The 14,884-nt window shown below is 47.0% G+C and overlaps 1 protein-coding gene and 1 long non-coding RNA gene across 2 annotated transcripts in view; one reads left to right on the forward strand and one right to left on the reverse strand.

Annotated features, from left to right (window-relative positions):
* Positions 1–14,884, reverse strand: part of COG7 (component of oligomeric golgi complex 7) — a 64,422-nt gene that overhangs the window by 16,462 nt on the left and 33,076 nt on the right. The window contains exons 8-12 of the mRNA XM_004057352.5: positions 13,671–13,798; positions 11,933–12,087; positions 8,497–8,613; positions 5,342–5,407; positions 1,227–1,413 (exon numbers count right to left, since the gene is read on the reverse strand). Coding sequence (XP_004057400.4) covers positions 1,227–1,413; positions 5,342–5,407; positions 8,497–8,613; positions 11,933–12,087; positions 13,671–13,798 — 653 coding nt within the window. The remainder of the gene's footprint in view (positions 1–1,226; positions 1,414–5,341; positions 5,408–8,496; positions 8,614–11,932; positions 12,088–13,670; positions 13,799–14,884) is intronic.
* Positions 3,144–14,884, forward strand: part of LOC129527599 (uncharacterized) — a 34,096-nt gene continuing 22,355 nt past the window's right edge. The window contains exon 1 of the long non-coding RNA XR_010131513.1: positions 3,144–3,253. This is a non-coding gene — a long non-coding RNA (uncharacterized lncRNA). The remainder of the gene's footprint in view (positions 3,254–14,884) is intronic.

Here is a 14,884-nt window from a genome sequence, read left to right on the forward strand (position 1 = left end):
GAGGTTGCAGTGATCCGAGATTGTGCCACTGCACTCCAGCCTAGGCGACAGAGTGAGACTCCATCTCAAAAGAAAAAATTTTCTACTGCATCTGGTGCTCCAGGAACAGCAATGTCTCCTCTGTCTATCACCAAGGGTGAAGTTAAAGCCAGACCAGTGAGGGAGGAGGACAGTTCTGCAAAGGATGCCCATGGTCTTCTTATAACCCTGGAAGCCATTCCCAAGGAGTTGTGTGACTCATTCCATTTGTTAGGAAGTTCTCCTGTCCCTGGACCCCAAGGGGCTCAAAGTCAAGGGCAGCATTATGGCAGGCAAACTAAGAGTTTAAAGAAAAAAACCAGGAGGGAACACCAATCCCCAAGTCCTCATGGTCCCATGTGGAAGAACTTGTACTTGGGTAGACTCCTGGTGACTCTGCAGCCTGGCTTCTCCCTTGGGAAAGAGTAGTGACTTCTCTTGCTCCTGCTGGTATCCTGGGTTGGGATCCTCTATTACAGGTTCTGCCTGCCTGCAAGCAGTACACATCTGGCCCCCTCTCAGGAGGCTGACCCTGAACAGGGCCAGGGGCTGTCCAGCTCTGTCTGACCGGCTGACAAGTTTCATTCTGGAGTGAATTACAGCAAGTCCCCCTAGCCGCAGATCTAAACCCACATTCTCTTTTTTCCTTTTTTTTTTTTTTTTTTTTGAGATGGAGTCTCTCTCTGTCACCCAGGCTGGAGGGTAGTGGCACAATATTAGCTCACTGTAACCTGTGCCTCCCTGGTTCAAGTGATTCTCCCACCTCTGCCTCCCAAGTAGCTGGGACTACAGGCGCGTGCCACCACACCTGGCTAATTTTTGTATTTTTAGTAGAGACCGGGTTTCACCATGTTGGCCAGACTGGTCTTAAACTCCTGACCTCAGGGGATCCACCCACCTCGGCCTCCCAAAGTGCTGGGATTACAGGTGTGAGCCACTGCACCTGGCCTAAAGCCACATTCTCTAACCCGGCTTTTATCAGTAATAAACATCCATCTCTTCTAACCTCTACATCTGTATCTCAACGGGTTTCAAGTTTAATATCTTAGCTCCTTAAAATCCCAACATAAATGAGACAGAGAGGTAGTAGCAGGGTACGTCACAGCCCAGGGCCACACACAGGGCCCGCCTGTATCCCAGAGAGGGAGAGGGTGAGTGATGAGAAGAAGCCTTTCATTTGCAAGAATGCCATCCATTTGGTCTCATACCTTAAGGGTATAAAGTATTTCCATTAAACTGGCATATTCAGCAGGGTTATCTTTCTGGAGGTAATTATATTCTTGCCATGGGTTCTTGGCAGAGTTCTTCTTGTCTGTCAAGACGCTCTCCTGAAAACCAGCCAGGCTCCGGGGGCTGCAGGAATCAGATAGATACTTCCCAGCTGTGGACAAAATCCTGTAATGAAAGGAATAACCATTATGCCCTGAGCTATTTGCATGGAACTTTCTTCTTGGAGCAGTCAGATTGCTCCTTACTAAATTCAAAGATAATCCTCATGAGACAGACTGAATTAAGGTCCAGTTTATAAGGCAACGAAAGGATGCCCTTCATCATTGAGGAGTGAGCTGGACCTCACATGCACAATAAAAAAAAACCCAGTGTTTTTATTCCTGCTGAACATTCACAGTGCCAGAACATGCTATCTCCCTAATATGACCGACAGCCTACATAGGGGCAGCTCTCAGTTTAGTCTGGAACACTGTGCACCTTCTATGGAGACTTTTCTTGCTATATGAACATCAGGTTGTAGAACAGTCAAATGCCAGCATGGGCCACCAGCACCACCATCAGAGAGACCGCCGGGCACGATAGCAGCTGGCTGGCTCCTGGAGAACAGTGACAGCAGCTCGCTGCACGCCTCTTTACCCATGGGCCCACCTGTCCTACATGCCAAGCTTGCATGGTATTTGTGTTTGGTGGCACTGGGAGGTTTATTTTTGTGGTTTAGGTGCTACAGAGAGATCTATTGAGGCTGGCACTTTCCAAACTCTTCGAGAAAGACAAACACCTAGAGGAGGTTTCATATGATAATCCACCCCTTGTACTGCTGGGGAAGTGGAATCTTGACCTCCACCCTGTTTTCCTTAGCCCAACTTTACCACCCATCCTACCCATCTAAATATGTACAGAATTACATGAACATGTGTAACGCATTATGACATATCCCAAATGTGGCTAATTCCCTGCCTTCTCCTTTACTGTAATTTCTTATGAAAACATTGCTTTGGACATAGCAGTTTCTAGGATGCACTCACTATTTCAAAAACAGATCCTTGAGTTGGTCAAGAAATGCCTGTACTTGCAAATAAATCCCTGTGATACAATCTTCCTCAGAAGCCACTGCTGACATAAGCAGCTACCTGCCTCTGCCATTAAGTTCAAGTTCGTTCTTCCTGTTGCTTGAGCCAACCAGTAACTTTGGTTGGGTCTCTTATCTGTCAAACTGTGGCCTGTCTCTGCCATTGCCTTACTTCCAGTCTTCACTAGTTCTTGTCTGGATCACAGCAGGCTTCCAACTAACTGGCTTCCCTTCCTCTAGTCCTTGAAGTTCTACTTAATCTGTCCTCCTAAGGGTTAGCGGAATGATCTTCCCAGAAGGCAAATCTGATTTTGGCTTTTTCCCAAAGATAGTGCTTCACAGGGGCATTAGAAAGGCTTGGCAGAGGAGAGGCCTTAAGGACCCCAGGAGGTTTCAGCCCTCTGCGCCATCAGCCAATGGCAGAGCTCCCAAAGGGCTCTTGCTTCTGTTCTGCATTTAACACATGCTGTCTCATTTCCCTCCAACTGGACGGTGAGGACAAAACACGGACTGTTCTTCATTTGTGAATTACTAGCACTAGCACAGTGCCTGGTACGTGGCAGGGGCTCCACAACTGTTGAAGGATGGGTGACCCTGGCTTTAGTGACCAGGTCTTCGGGGGACAGTTCAATGAGACAGTCAGGTTTTGGAAATCTAGCATAAATTTACAAGTTCCCATGGCTGAGAAGTGGGCAATAATTTGTCATAGTTGAGGGAACCAATGGAATTGTAATCCTCCCTCCTCTGTGCACACTGCGTTCTCTTGGCACAGCAATGAGCATACTGGCACATGCTGGATGTTCCCATTAATTTCTAAGCTCTTTGAGGGCGAGGATTGAGTTTAATTATCTGATATCCCCAAGACCTAGCTCAAAGCCCAGGAAAGCTGTGGCCCAGTGGGAAGGGAGGTAGGAGTGAGTAAAGTGGGAGACAGAGGTGAGTGGGGCGAGAGATAGGGGCGAGTGGGGCGGGAGGTAGGGGCGAGTGGGGCGGGAGGTAGGGGGCGAGTGGGGCGGGAGGTAGGGGGCGAGTGTGGCGGGAGGTAGGGGCGAGTGGGGCGGGAGGTGGGGCGAGTGGGGCGGGAGGTAGGGGACGAGTGGGGCGGGAGGTAGGGGACGAGTGGGGCGGGAGGTAGGGGACGAGTGGGGCGGGAGGTAGGGGTGAGTGGGGCAGAAGGGAGAGGCGAGTGGGGTGGGAGGTGGGGCAGGAGGTAGGGGCGAGTTGCTAAGGAAGGTCTGTGCTCTTTGTTGGCAGTTTCTTCTCACGATTCTTTGTTTTCCGTCATTTCTGAGACCACCAACTGTCTTTAGTCCAAGATTTTTTGTGATGGTTCTCATTATGGGGAAAGGCTCACAGCAGGATAGAGTGGGAGCAGCTGCTGCTGTTCCTAACTCACTCCTGAATGCCCAGCACAGAAATTGCGTGAGTTTCAGGAGTGAATAAAACCAAAGTGCCACAGGCATACAGTGGAGTGTGTGTAAATAATATAAATGAAGTAAATGGTAATTCCTAGGACACAGATTTTCCTTAATCTCTTAATGAAATCAAGTATTACATTCTGAAGGGTAAGGAGAGACTGGTTAGGAGCACGAATGGGGACACAATAGATAAAAGACGGGCCTCTCTCGGCTGCATTTTGCAGCCCAGAGAGGCTGAAAGCCTGGCTGAGCTTCAAGTCAAGAACAGCCTGGGTGTATCCAAGGGAGCTCCTGAAAGAGATGATGTCATCCTGGAAGCACTAAGCCTGGAAAGGGACAGTCACCATCTGTGTTCCTGGCTGGAAGGCTGCACAGTGTGCATGCGTGTGTGTGTGTGTGTGCGTGCATGTGTGTGTGTGTGTGTGTGTATGTGGCAGGCGCCTGTAAAGCTTATCTTATCTCCCCATCAATCTCACCAGCAGCACCTAGACTCCTACCAAGGACCACTCCCCACCAACAGGCGTGTGGCAGAGGCAACAGGTCAGAACGCACTAGGCCGCTCCAGTGACAAGATTGACATTGGCCACCCAGCTCTTATGATCACTTCTCTGCAGAAAGGGATCATTTTGTGATTTATAGGCTGAGTAAAGCAAGGCCAAGTTGAAATCTCATCTGAGAGATTTCTCTCGTCCTGGGCAGCTTGGGCCAGATATAGGGAGATTGCTGTGGCTCCTCTGTATTTTCCTAGCACCCATTACTTACTTTTGGAACAGTGGTGCTTTCATTTCACTTTGTACCACCGCTAAAAATTTCATCACCCAGAGATTACTTTAGGGCAATAAAGAATCACCTAAGAAGGAGGTTAAGGGATTGCTGCTGGTCCCTGAAACAACTGTATGAAACAGACTTCTTCCCCTTAACTCCTAAGGAATAGAGGCATCAGCCATACCAACGGAATCGAGAGATTTCATTGAAAGGGATAAAGAAAGAAATGTGGGAAGCCAGAGCCCCTTCAAGGGAAAAACTGTCTGAGGAAGGCCACCTCAGGGCAACATAAAAGCCCTGGCAGGTATGAGAAGAGAGGAAGGGAGTAGGACAAGCTTTTCCAGGGCAGATCCCAGAGATTCACCTTCGATACACAGCCCTTCAGCAGCACGGAATTTGACTGCAGGACCCAGAAGGCAGGCTGCCTAAGTTCACCCCGATCCTGAAGGCTGGCCCAAGGGACTTCACCACCACTTGTCACACCGTTTCTATACGGAAATTTATTTTTAGTCCCAACAACTAATTTATAAACAAGCAGTCGGAACCCAGCCCATTCCTAATTTGGAGACAAGATGCACTGTTTCCTCATTTAGGCTGAAACCACCATATCAAACCAAAATTACATGACCCCTGCCAAGTAGGACAAAGCCTTGCCCTTTTTAGGTGCTCAATAAACGTTTAATGATGACAATAATGACACGCTGTATCTAGGTACAGACAGTCCTCCAGCCCTGTGGCCTTCACATCTGGCATATGCTGTCCTTGCTGTACTGTGTACTAGACCAAGCTCGTGCTGATCAGGAACCCCAGGGTGTAGAGGACAATGACTCCTCTCTCCTACCTGTTGGCTAGCTGCTGCTCGAAGTCCCCACAATGCCGCAAAAGCTCTCCACAGGTGGCTATTATCCTAAACAAAACAAAAAGCACTTCAAGTTCAAGTATCTGGAATGCCAGCCTTTACAGGACAAACATTGTCTTATTCATAAAAATCCTAACTATTTGCTCCTTTGGGTAGTTCTGGTTCTGGGAAAGCCGTTAAACATCTGCTGGCCTGAAATGTTTCATTCATTAGTCATTAATGTAAAAAGAAAATGCTGGTCCCTTCCAATAACCTCCATTGTCACTGGCATCTCTGCTATGAAAGCACAATTCTATCCATGGCCCCCTCAGATAATTTTACATTTCCAAAATACTCAGCTTTGTCCTTGAGAAAAACAGGGTACAGATATTTTATATCTAAAATTTATTATTTATTTATTTATTTATTTTTGCAACTAAGTCTCGCTCTGTCACCCAGGCTGGAGTGCAATGGCGTGATCTTGGCTCACTGCAACCTCTGCCTCCCAGGTTCAAGCGACTCTCCTGCCTCAGCCTCCCAAGTAGCTGGGATTACAGCTGCACGCCACCACGCCTGGCTAATTTTTGTTATTTTTAGTAGAGACGGGGTTTCACTATGTTGGCCAGGCTGGTCTCAAACTCCCGACCTTAAGTGATCCGCCTGCCTTGGCCTCCCAAAATGCTGGGATTATAGGAGTGAGCCACCACATCCTGCCTGTATCTAAAATTAAAAACAAAAAAAATGTATCACTTAATATTTGCTAGATGCCTGCTAGTTTCCAGACACAGAAAATGTTTTGGTACTAGAAGTATCTTTCCCTGATCATATGAAAGGCAGATGAAGATTAATCCATTTGTTTCTCAGAGATAAGCCCAAATGACCATCATATCTGTATTGAATGATCCTTTAATTTTCAAGTAATTTTATGCCAAGCCTCAAACTCCCAGCTGCTGGGTCCTTCAACACCAAACTCATAATGTCAGGACAAATCCAAGGATTAAAAACATCTTAAGTCTAGTTAACTTTTAACTTTCTCTAAAAGTGCCCATCATCACCAGGGTATCTAGGCATTCCATCATAAGAAAAGTTTATGAGAAGGTAAAATATTCCACTTCCCTTACGTGCAACAGAACAAACATGTGCATAATATTTTCCAGAATACCAAACCACTACGGGTGATAAGGGATACAGTTAGCATCTAGAACATTACATTTTTTTTTAAATTTAATTTTATTTTAAGTTCTGGGATACATGTGTAGGACCTGCAGGTTTGTTAATAGGTAAACGTGTGTCATCGTGGTTTGCTGCACCTATCAACCCATAGAACATTAAATTTCATCAAAACAATCCAGAACAGAGCCTGTGAGGTGAGGTAATAATCTAAAATGGTCCTGAGTGGTCCTGGATCTACCCAACGGCCTTGGGTGGGTCTGGGTCTGCTCTGGCATGGACCACCGCATTAAGAACCACGTGTCACGGGCAAGGGTCAGGTAAGACACGAAAGTGGGTGAAGTGCGCCAAGTGAACGGCCATTTCTCTCTTGGGAAAATATATCCAGGAAGAATGGTTTTAAGAAAAAGAAACTTCCAGATTGCTTTTTTTTTTTTTTGAGATGAGGTCTTGCTCTGTCACCCAGGCTGGAGTGCAATGGTGCAGTCTTGGCTCACTGCAACCTCCACCTCCCAGGTTCAAGCAATTCTCCTGCCTCAGCCTCCCAAGTAGCTGGGATTACAGGCACCTGCCACCACGCCCAGCTAATTGTTGTATTTCTAGTAGAGACTAGGTTTCACCATGTTGGCCAGGCTGGTCTTGAACTCCTGACCTCAGATGATCCACCTACCTCGACCTCCCAAAGTGCTGGGATTACAGGTGTGAGCCACTGTGCCCAGCCTGCTTTTCATCTGTTGTATGGTGCTTCTCTCCTCTGCCAAGTGGTCTGAGAGCCTAATCGTATCACTATTAGCCCACTTGGGAGAGGAGAGAAGCACTGCACAACAGGGAACCCGTGCCCAGTTTCTCAGGGACCCCTGCTGCCAGCCCCACTGGCAATGACAATGCAGGCCCAGTGTTGCCTGAGCATCTCATTTTTTAGGTGACATTAGAAATCCGGATCATGTTAAATCTAGTTTTTAAATACTGGCAACAAATCTACTTGTTAAAAACTGCAATGATCAAACATGTCCATAGGTCAAATCTGGCCATAGGCCAACAGTCCATGCTCTCCAGCTGGACATGTCAAGGACCAAATCTTCTCAGGCAACTGCTGATCGAACCTCCATCAAGCCTCAGGGACTGGGGCAAAATAGGGTGTCTACCTAGTGGCCCACAGGCCACACAGGCTATTCCAGAATCTGGCCATCAACAACCACTTGAGAAGGTCACCTCAATTCCTTTCACTGAACCTTTTTTGTTTTGAGACAGGGTTTCGCCCTGTCACCCAGGCTGGAGTGCAGCAGCAGGATCTCGGCTCACTTCAACCTCCACCTCCCAGATTCAAGCAATTCCCCTGCCTCAGCCTCCTGGGTAGCTGGGATTACAGGCATACACCACCACACCCAGCTAATTTTTGTATTTTTAGTAGAGACGGGGTTTCACCATGTTGGCCAGGTTGGTCTTGAACTACTGACCTCAAGTGATGTGCCCGCCTCAGCCTCCCAAAGTGCTGGGATGAAAAGCATGAGCCACCAAGCCCAGCCCTTTCAATGAACTCTTAAATGGCCCTTTCCAGGCCAAATAGCATTGCCTGGAACCATTTAGCACCATGTACCGTGGTTCTCAGATCCAGAAACAGGATCCAATCACCTATGCATTTTCTAATACATAAGCCCTAAGTTATTTTAGGTCTATAAAAACTATATGCTAAGGTGGGGGTAAAAAATCTCACATCAAATATAAAAAATTTAAGTCATTAAAGGAGATGAGGCATTTGTAAAGAACTTTTAAAAATATCTTAAGAGCTGGAGGGGTCTTTTTGTTGGTTGGTTTGGGTTGGGTTTTATTGGTTTGTGTTTAGAGTCTGGAGTATTTGCTTTTTAAAAAGGCAGTGAGAGAAAAAAAACGAACCCCTTCCAAACACATTTGTCATTTTTATATACTATATCATGCATGTTTATGCTGGCTACATTAGGAACAGGCTTGAATTACAACCCCCGGTTTACCTAATGGAGTTCTGAAAAGCCGTCCAATCTTCCTGGAAGAGGGAGTTGGGAGGAATGTGGTCCAGTTTGCACTTCTTTCGTATGGACTGGAGAGTGCTGGTGAAATCAGACACATACCTGCCGGGAAAGGGAAGAAAACGGTAGGGAGGTCACCACTGATTCCCCAACTCTAAAGAGACCTGGAATTCTACAGCTCTGGACAAATTGCTAATGGCCTTGAGAGCATCTTTAGAGGCTCCCACCGACGAGTGAAACTGCTTGTAAACCTCTGAACACAAAAAGGTCTTCTCTACGTGGCAAGACTGTCTTCACTACCTGGTTGAGCAGTTTCTAAAAGAGATGCCCAAGAGGAGAAAGAAGGAATAATCGTGAAGTTGACTCCAGGGAGCAACCAGGTGAGAGATGATGCTGATAAATCCCCCCTCATCCAGACAAGTACACTTCTGTGAAAGCAGGTTTGAAGAACTGTTTAAACATCACGGTCCCACGGTAATAACTGACTGTGACCTGGGATAACGTAAGGAAGGTCATGACATCCACAGTACTTCTGCATCATTCTCATCCTCTAAATTTAGATTAAATACCCATGGCACAAAGATTAAAGTTTCACGGCTGGCAAGGGTCTGACTTTAATGGGACAGACGCATGAAAGTGGATTCAAAGCCAGGAGATCCTCCCTCACAGGCTGCGTTGTTTGCTCTCACCGTACACACATACTTTTCCCTCACAGCATCTAAAACACTGTAATTAAACAGCTTGTTTAGACAGGGCGTGGTGGCTCACACCTGTAATCCCAGCACCTTGGGAGGCTGAGGAGGGAGGATCACTTGAGCTCAAGGAGTTCGAGACCTGCCTGGGCAACACAGTGAGATCCCATCTCTAAAAAAAACAAAAAAATTAGGCGGGGGTGGTAGCTCATGCCTGTAATCACAGCACTTTGGGAGGCCGAGGTAGGAGGACCACTTGTGCATAGGAGTTCAAGACCACACTGGGTGACATGGCAAAACTTTGTCTCTACAAAGAATACAAAAATTAGCCAGGCGTGGTGGCGCATGCCTGTAGTCCCAGCTACTCAGGAGGCTGAGGTGGAAAGATGGCTTGAGCCGAGGAGGTCAAGGCTGCAGTGGGCCACGAGCACGCCACTGCACTCCAGCCTGGGTGGCAGAGCAAGACCCTGTCTCCAGATAAAGAAATAGCTTGTATGATGCTTATTGCTGCTGCTAGACTTTAAGCTCTGGGAGAACAGAGTCTGTGCCTCACACTTATATCCCCAGGAACTAGCACAGAGCTGGACATAAAGGAGGGAGTCATGTCCTCTGAAAGCTACGAAACCCGTGACATTTGCATGCATCACAAGAGGCCTTGCCACTTGCCCCTCCCAAAACAAAGCTCTAAATGAGGAAAGTGAAATGTGAGGACCCAGGGCACAGCCCCAAAAGGTCAGTCCATGCAGTGGAGACACAGGCCACTCAACGAACCAAGTGGAAGAAACGGCTTCAGGCCACTCCACTGACTGCAAATGATCCTGCTGCTCCCTTTACAGAGAGCTCAATGCTTTCAGGTGGAAAGCTGCAAAACCCAGAGTACCACTGACAACACCTTCCCCTTGCACCAAGAGAGGTGACAGCTTTCTAGGGTTATAAGTCCCAGGAGGGAGAGGGGCTGGCCTCAAGCACAAACTGACAGGGAAATGTTAAGGAACATGATTGTGCTTTAGCCATGGGAAGTTAAACAACCGTGTCACCACCTCTGCAACTATGGCAAATATCCATGTGCTCTGCAGAAAGAGCAGGTACACACTGCAGGAGAAGGAGTTTTGTTTAGCCACTATTCTCAGGTATGGCTATAAGCAAATGCTTTCTCTATTTCATTAGCTGTCAATCCAGAATTCTAAATGGTTTGTCATGAAATCTCAGAGGAAAGCGTAGCTTTCATCATATCATTTTTGTTCCCAAACCCTCCAGCTGTTTCTCACAATACACATTTCCAATTGTCAACCATGTCAGAGTCACCTTGTTAGGGGCTTTAATGATATGCTTTTGGTTAATATTCACAACCTCCTTGGGAAGGAGATATTGCCATCATCAGTTTACTTGGAGAGGAACACTACCATCTCTAAGGTCCCCACTAGTAAGTGTCCAGAGCTCCCGTGCCCATCACAGTCTTAATACCCCTCCTTCTTGAACCACCGGTTGGCCGCTATACTCTATGCTTCATCCTAGTTCAAGTTAGGCCAACCTGCACCTGCCTTTCCTGTGTACCCTGTCCTCCTTGCCCCCTGCCTCCCTTAATACCCTTCCCCAAACCCTCCTCACTACTGAACAATGTGCCATTTGAACCCTGCTCAAGTTAGCTTCAACCTGATTTCCCTGATTTTATAAGCACCAGCTATTTTGGTAACTTCAAAATCTTCCCTTTTAGAGAAGATGGCCTGGGTTTTCCAGATATACTTTTGTACAGTTTGAATGCTTAATATGGAAATGTATTATTTTTATTATTTTTTATTTTTTATTTTTTGAGACAGAGTTTTGTTCTTGTTGCACAGGCTGGAGTGCCATGGCGCAGTCTTGGCTCACTGCAAGCTCTGCCTCTTGGATTCAGCAATTTTTATGTCTCAGCCTCCTGAGCAGCTGGGATTACAGGCATCCACCATCATGCCTAGCTGATTTTTGCATTTTTAGTAGAGATGAACTTCGCCACATTGACCAGGCTGGTTTCGAACTCCTGACCTCAAGTGATCCACCTGCCTCAGCCACCCAAAGTGCTGGGATTACAAGCGTGAGCCACCACACCCAGCCTGATGTTTCTTTTTCTGCAAGAACACATCCAGGCTCATCTGGCCACACCAGATGATGTGTTCCTATAGAAATGCCTATGTGGAACTGCCCTGGGAGGTGCTGGATGCCCGATGGCAATGCCAGGGAGCTCTGGGTCCAAGGAGCCTCCACAGTTGACAGAGGCATGCTCAGTATTTTTGGAACAATCAGAGACAGGGCTTCAACATGTTGGCCAAGCTGGTCTCGAACTCCTGAGTTTAAGCAATCCACCTGTCTTGGCCTCCCAAAGTACTGGGATTACAGGCGTGATTCACCGCACCAGGCCAAAGGTCCTTTTTCTTGTTCAAATAAACTTTGTTAAATTTAACTTGTCTAAGGTTTCTTTTTTTTTCTTAACATACTTTAACTGCTGCACAAGTTTCCCTCATATGAATATGTCACATCTTAAGTAACCTTCCCTAATGGGTAGACATTTACGTTGTTTCAAATGTTCCACCATTACAAACAATGCCACTATGAATATCCTTAACAACATCCTCTTGGGTTCAGGTGCAAGTGTTTCCCAGGGTTCAGAGAACAAATACAGAACACGTGCATTTTTATCTGGGACAGACACTGCTCCAATGTGGCCCGTCTGGTCCCCAGTTCCCCAGCCTTACTTGGCAAAGAGGGACTTCAGGGCTGACAGCAGGCCGCAGGTCCCCAGGCCATTGGTGAATCTGATGCATCTGTCAACGGCTGCAGACGCCAGACCAAACAGCTTGTTCACAGAGTGGCTCAGCTCCTGCACACAGTCAATCACTTCCCCATGCTCCTGGTCAGCAAATACAGACAAACAAAGCTGCATTAGGCTTTAGAACAGACAATGTTGAGATAGGGGAAGACCTCCAAGCCTTCTCATCTGTAGTAAAATCACTTAATAACGATGCCAGAAATATAGTCCCAACCTTTGAACGCTTCTCTAGAGCCTGAATCTAGGGAGAACAGTCTAAGTCATCAGTGGGATCATGGAAATTCACTCCTGGCAGAAAAGCATGATCGAATGTCTGTCTACTTGATCCTAATGTTTTTCATTGCTTTCCTCTTTTTCTGTGATTATTAAGATGGCATCTCTTCCTCTGGCTCTCGAGCTAGGATTCAAATTCTCCTCATCAGACGCTCCAAAGAATGTAGCAAAAGGGGGCTGGGTGCAGTGGCTCAAGCCTGTAATCCCAGTACTTTGGATGGCAGACGTGGGCAGATTGCTCGAGCCCAGGAGTTTGAGACCAGCCTGGTCAACATGGTGAAACCCCATCTCTAAAAAAATTAGCCTGGCATGGTGACGTGCACCTGTAGTCCCAGCTACTGGGAAGCTGAGGTGGCAGGATCGCTTGAGCCTGGGAGATCAAGGTTGAAGTGAGCTGTGATTGTGCCACTGCACTCCAACCTGGGCACCACTGGACTCCAACCTGGATGACAGAGCAAGACTCTCTCAAAAAAATAAAAATAAAAAATAAGGCAAAAGGAAAATGCCTCCTTCCTTCAGGCGCAAGTATGGCACTGAAGTGCAATAGACTTTCTAGGTATATCCCTGGAAAACAAGAAAATGGTAAGAGGCAGTAGATTTGAACTACTATAAGATCAATTCTGAAATATCAATGTATCTCATGCTAGACAACCTTATGACTTGAAAACAAAATAATATTTGAAATGGAAATGGCCTCAGTTCCACCCCTGGTGCCCACATAGCATAGTGAACCTGCCCCTGCAGCATTGCCCATGAGTGCTAAGATCCTGTGCCCATTTGCATGTCTTCCTTAAACAAAAGACCGCCTTAGTAAGAAATTACTAAACCAGGGAGATAATCAGCTTATCCCCCAAAAGATTTAAGCCTCTCATTTTGTTAAACCTTCATTGGGGATTTTAAATAGAAAACTAGGGCCTGGCAGGGTGGCACATGCCTGTAATTCCAGTACTTTGGAAGCCCCAGGTGGGTGGGTTGCTTGAGCCCAGGAGTTTGAGACCAGCCTGGGCAACATGGCAAAACTGTCTCTACAAAAAATACACAAAAATGAGCCAGGCGTGGTGGTGCGTGCCTGGAGTCCCAGCTACTCAGGAGGCTGAGGCAGGAGGATCACTTGAGCCCAGGAGATCAAGGCTGCAGTGAGCTGTAATCAATCGCACCACTACACTCCAGCCTGGGCGACAGATGGAGACTCTGTCTCAATCCATCAATCAATAGAAAATTGGTAGCAAATATATGATCTCATTTTACATTGGGATTACAAGAGCCCACAAGTGCTTAAAGGTCATATTTCAGCACCCCGGATCCCAACCCCCAGCCCTCTCCCAGACGTGGCCAAGTCCCTGGCTAACAGAATGCTTCCTCAGTGGCCCCAGGATGCACTGCGACTTTACCAGAGGCACAGCGCTCATCTGGATGAGGAGGTTGCTCTCTTCCATGTCGCCATACTTCAGCTGGTAGGGTTTGTATGGATCATACACAGCATCCACCAGCTCCATGACTTTTACCAGATTGTGTTCATCTATAGGTAATCAGAAATGTAAAACGATAATGAACAAAGAATCTGAAATTAACTGTGGGAAAGCAACAATCAAGAGGCGCTCTACTAGAACTTTCCCCATTTGATCTCCAGAGGGGACTACATTTTGTTAAGCAGCTTTTATCATTCATGGAAGCTTCTCCTACAATCAGTTCAGCAAATATCTGGATAAATTTGGGCTTTGCACATTGTTTGCCTAAAGCACTATTAAAGACACCAGCCCCCTGAATCCCATGACCCACCACGAATAAGAATCCCTTCAAAAGATAACCCTCATTGGCTGGGTGTGGTGGCTCACGCCTGTAATCCCAACACTTTGGGAGGCCGAGGCGGGCGGATCAACCGAGGTCAGAAGTTCGAGACCAGCTTGACCAACATGGAGAAACCGAAACCTTGTCTCTACTAAAAATACAAAATTAGCTGGGCATGGTGGCACATGCCTGTAATCCCAGCTACTCGGGAGGCTGAGGCAGGAGAATCACTTTAACCTGAGAGGTGGAGGTTGTGGTGAGCTGAGATCACACCATTGCACTCCAGCCTGGGCAACAAGAGCGAGACTCCATCTCAAAAAAAAAAAAAAAAGATAACCCTCATCAAGGTCAGGTTCAAGAATTGCCACAGAGGCTGGGCGCGGTGGCTCACACTTGTAATCCCAGCACTTTGGGAAGCCGAGGCGGGCGGATCACCTGATGTCAGGAGTTTGAGACCAGCCTACCCATTATGGTGAAACCCGATCTCTACTAAAAATACAAAAATTAGCCGGGCGTAGTGGCGGGCACCTGTAATTCCTGCTACTCAGGAGGCTGAGGCAGGAGAATTGCTTGAACCCAGGAGGCGGAGGTTGTAATGAGCCAAGATCATGCCACTGCATTCCAGCCTGGGTGACAGAGTAAGACTTCATCTCAAAAAAAAAAAAAAAAAAAGAAAAAAAGAACTGCCACAGAGAAAAGGCAATACAGGAAGAACAATTCCCATGCCACATGTTCCTAGGACTTCCTAGAAACAGAATACCCCCACTGGCAGGTCGTGGTGGCTCACACGCGTAATCCCAGCACTTTGGGAGGCCGA

This window comes from Gorilla gorilla, chromosome 18 (genome assembly GCF_029281585.2).
Source record: "Gorilla gorilla gorilla isolate KB3781 chromosome 18, NHGRI_mGorGor1-v2.1_pri, whole genome shotgun sequence".
NCBI lineage: Eukaryota > Metazoa > Chordata > Mammalia > Primates > Hominidae > Gorilla > Gorilla gorilla.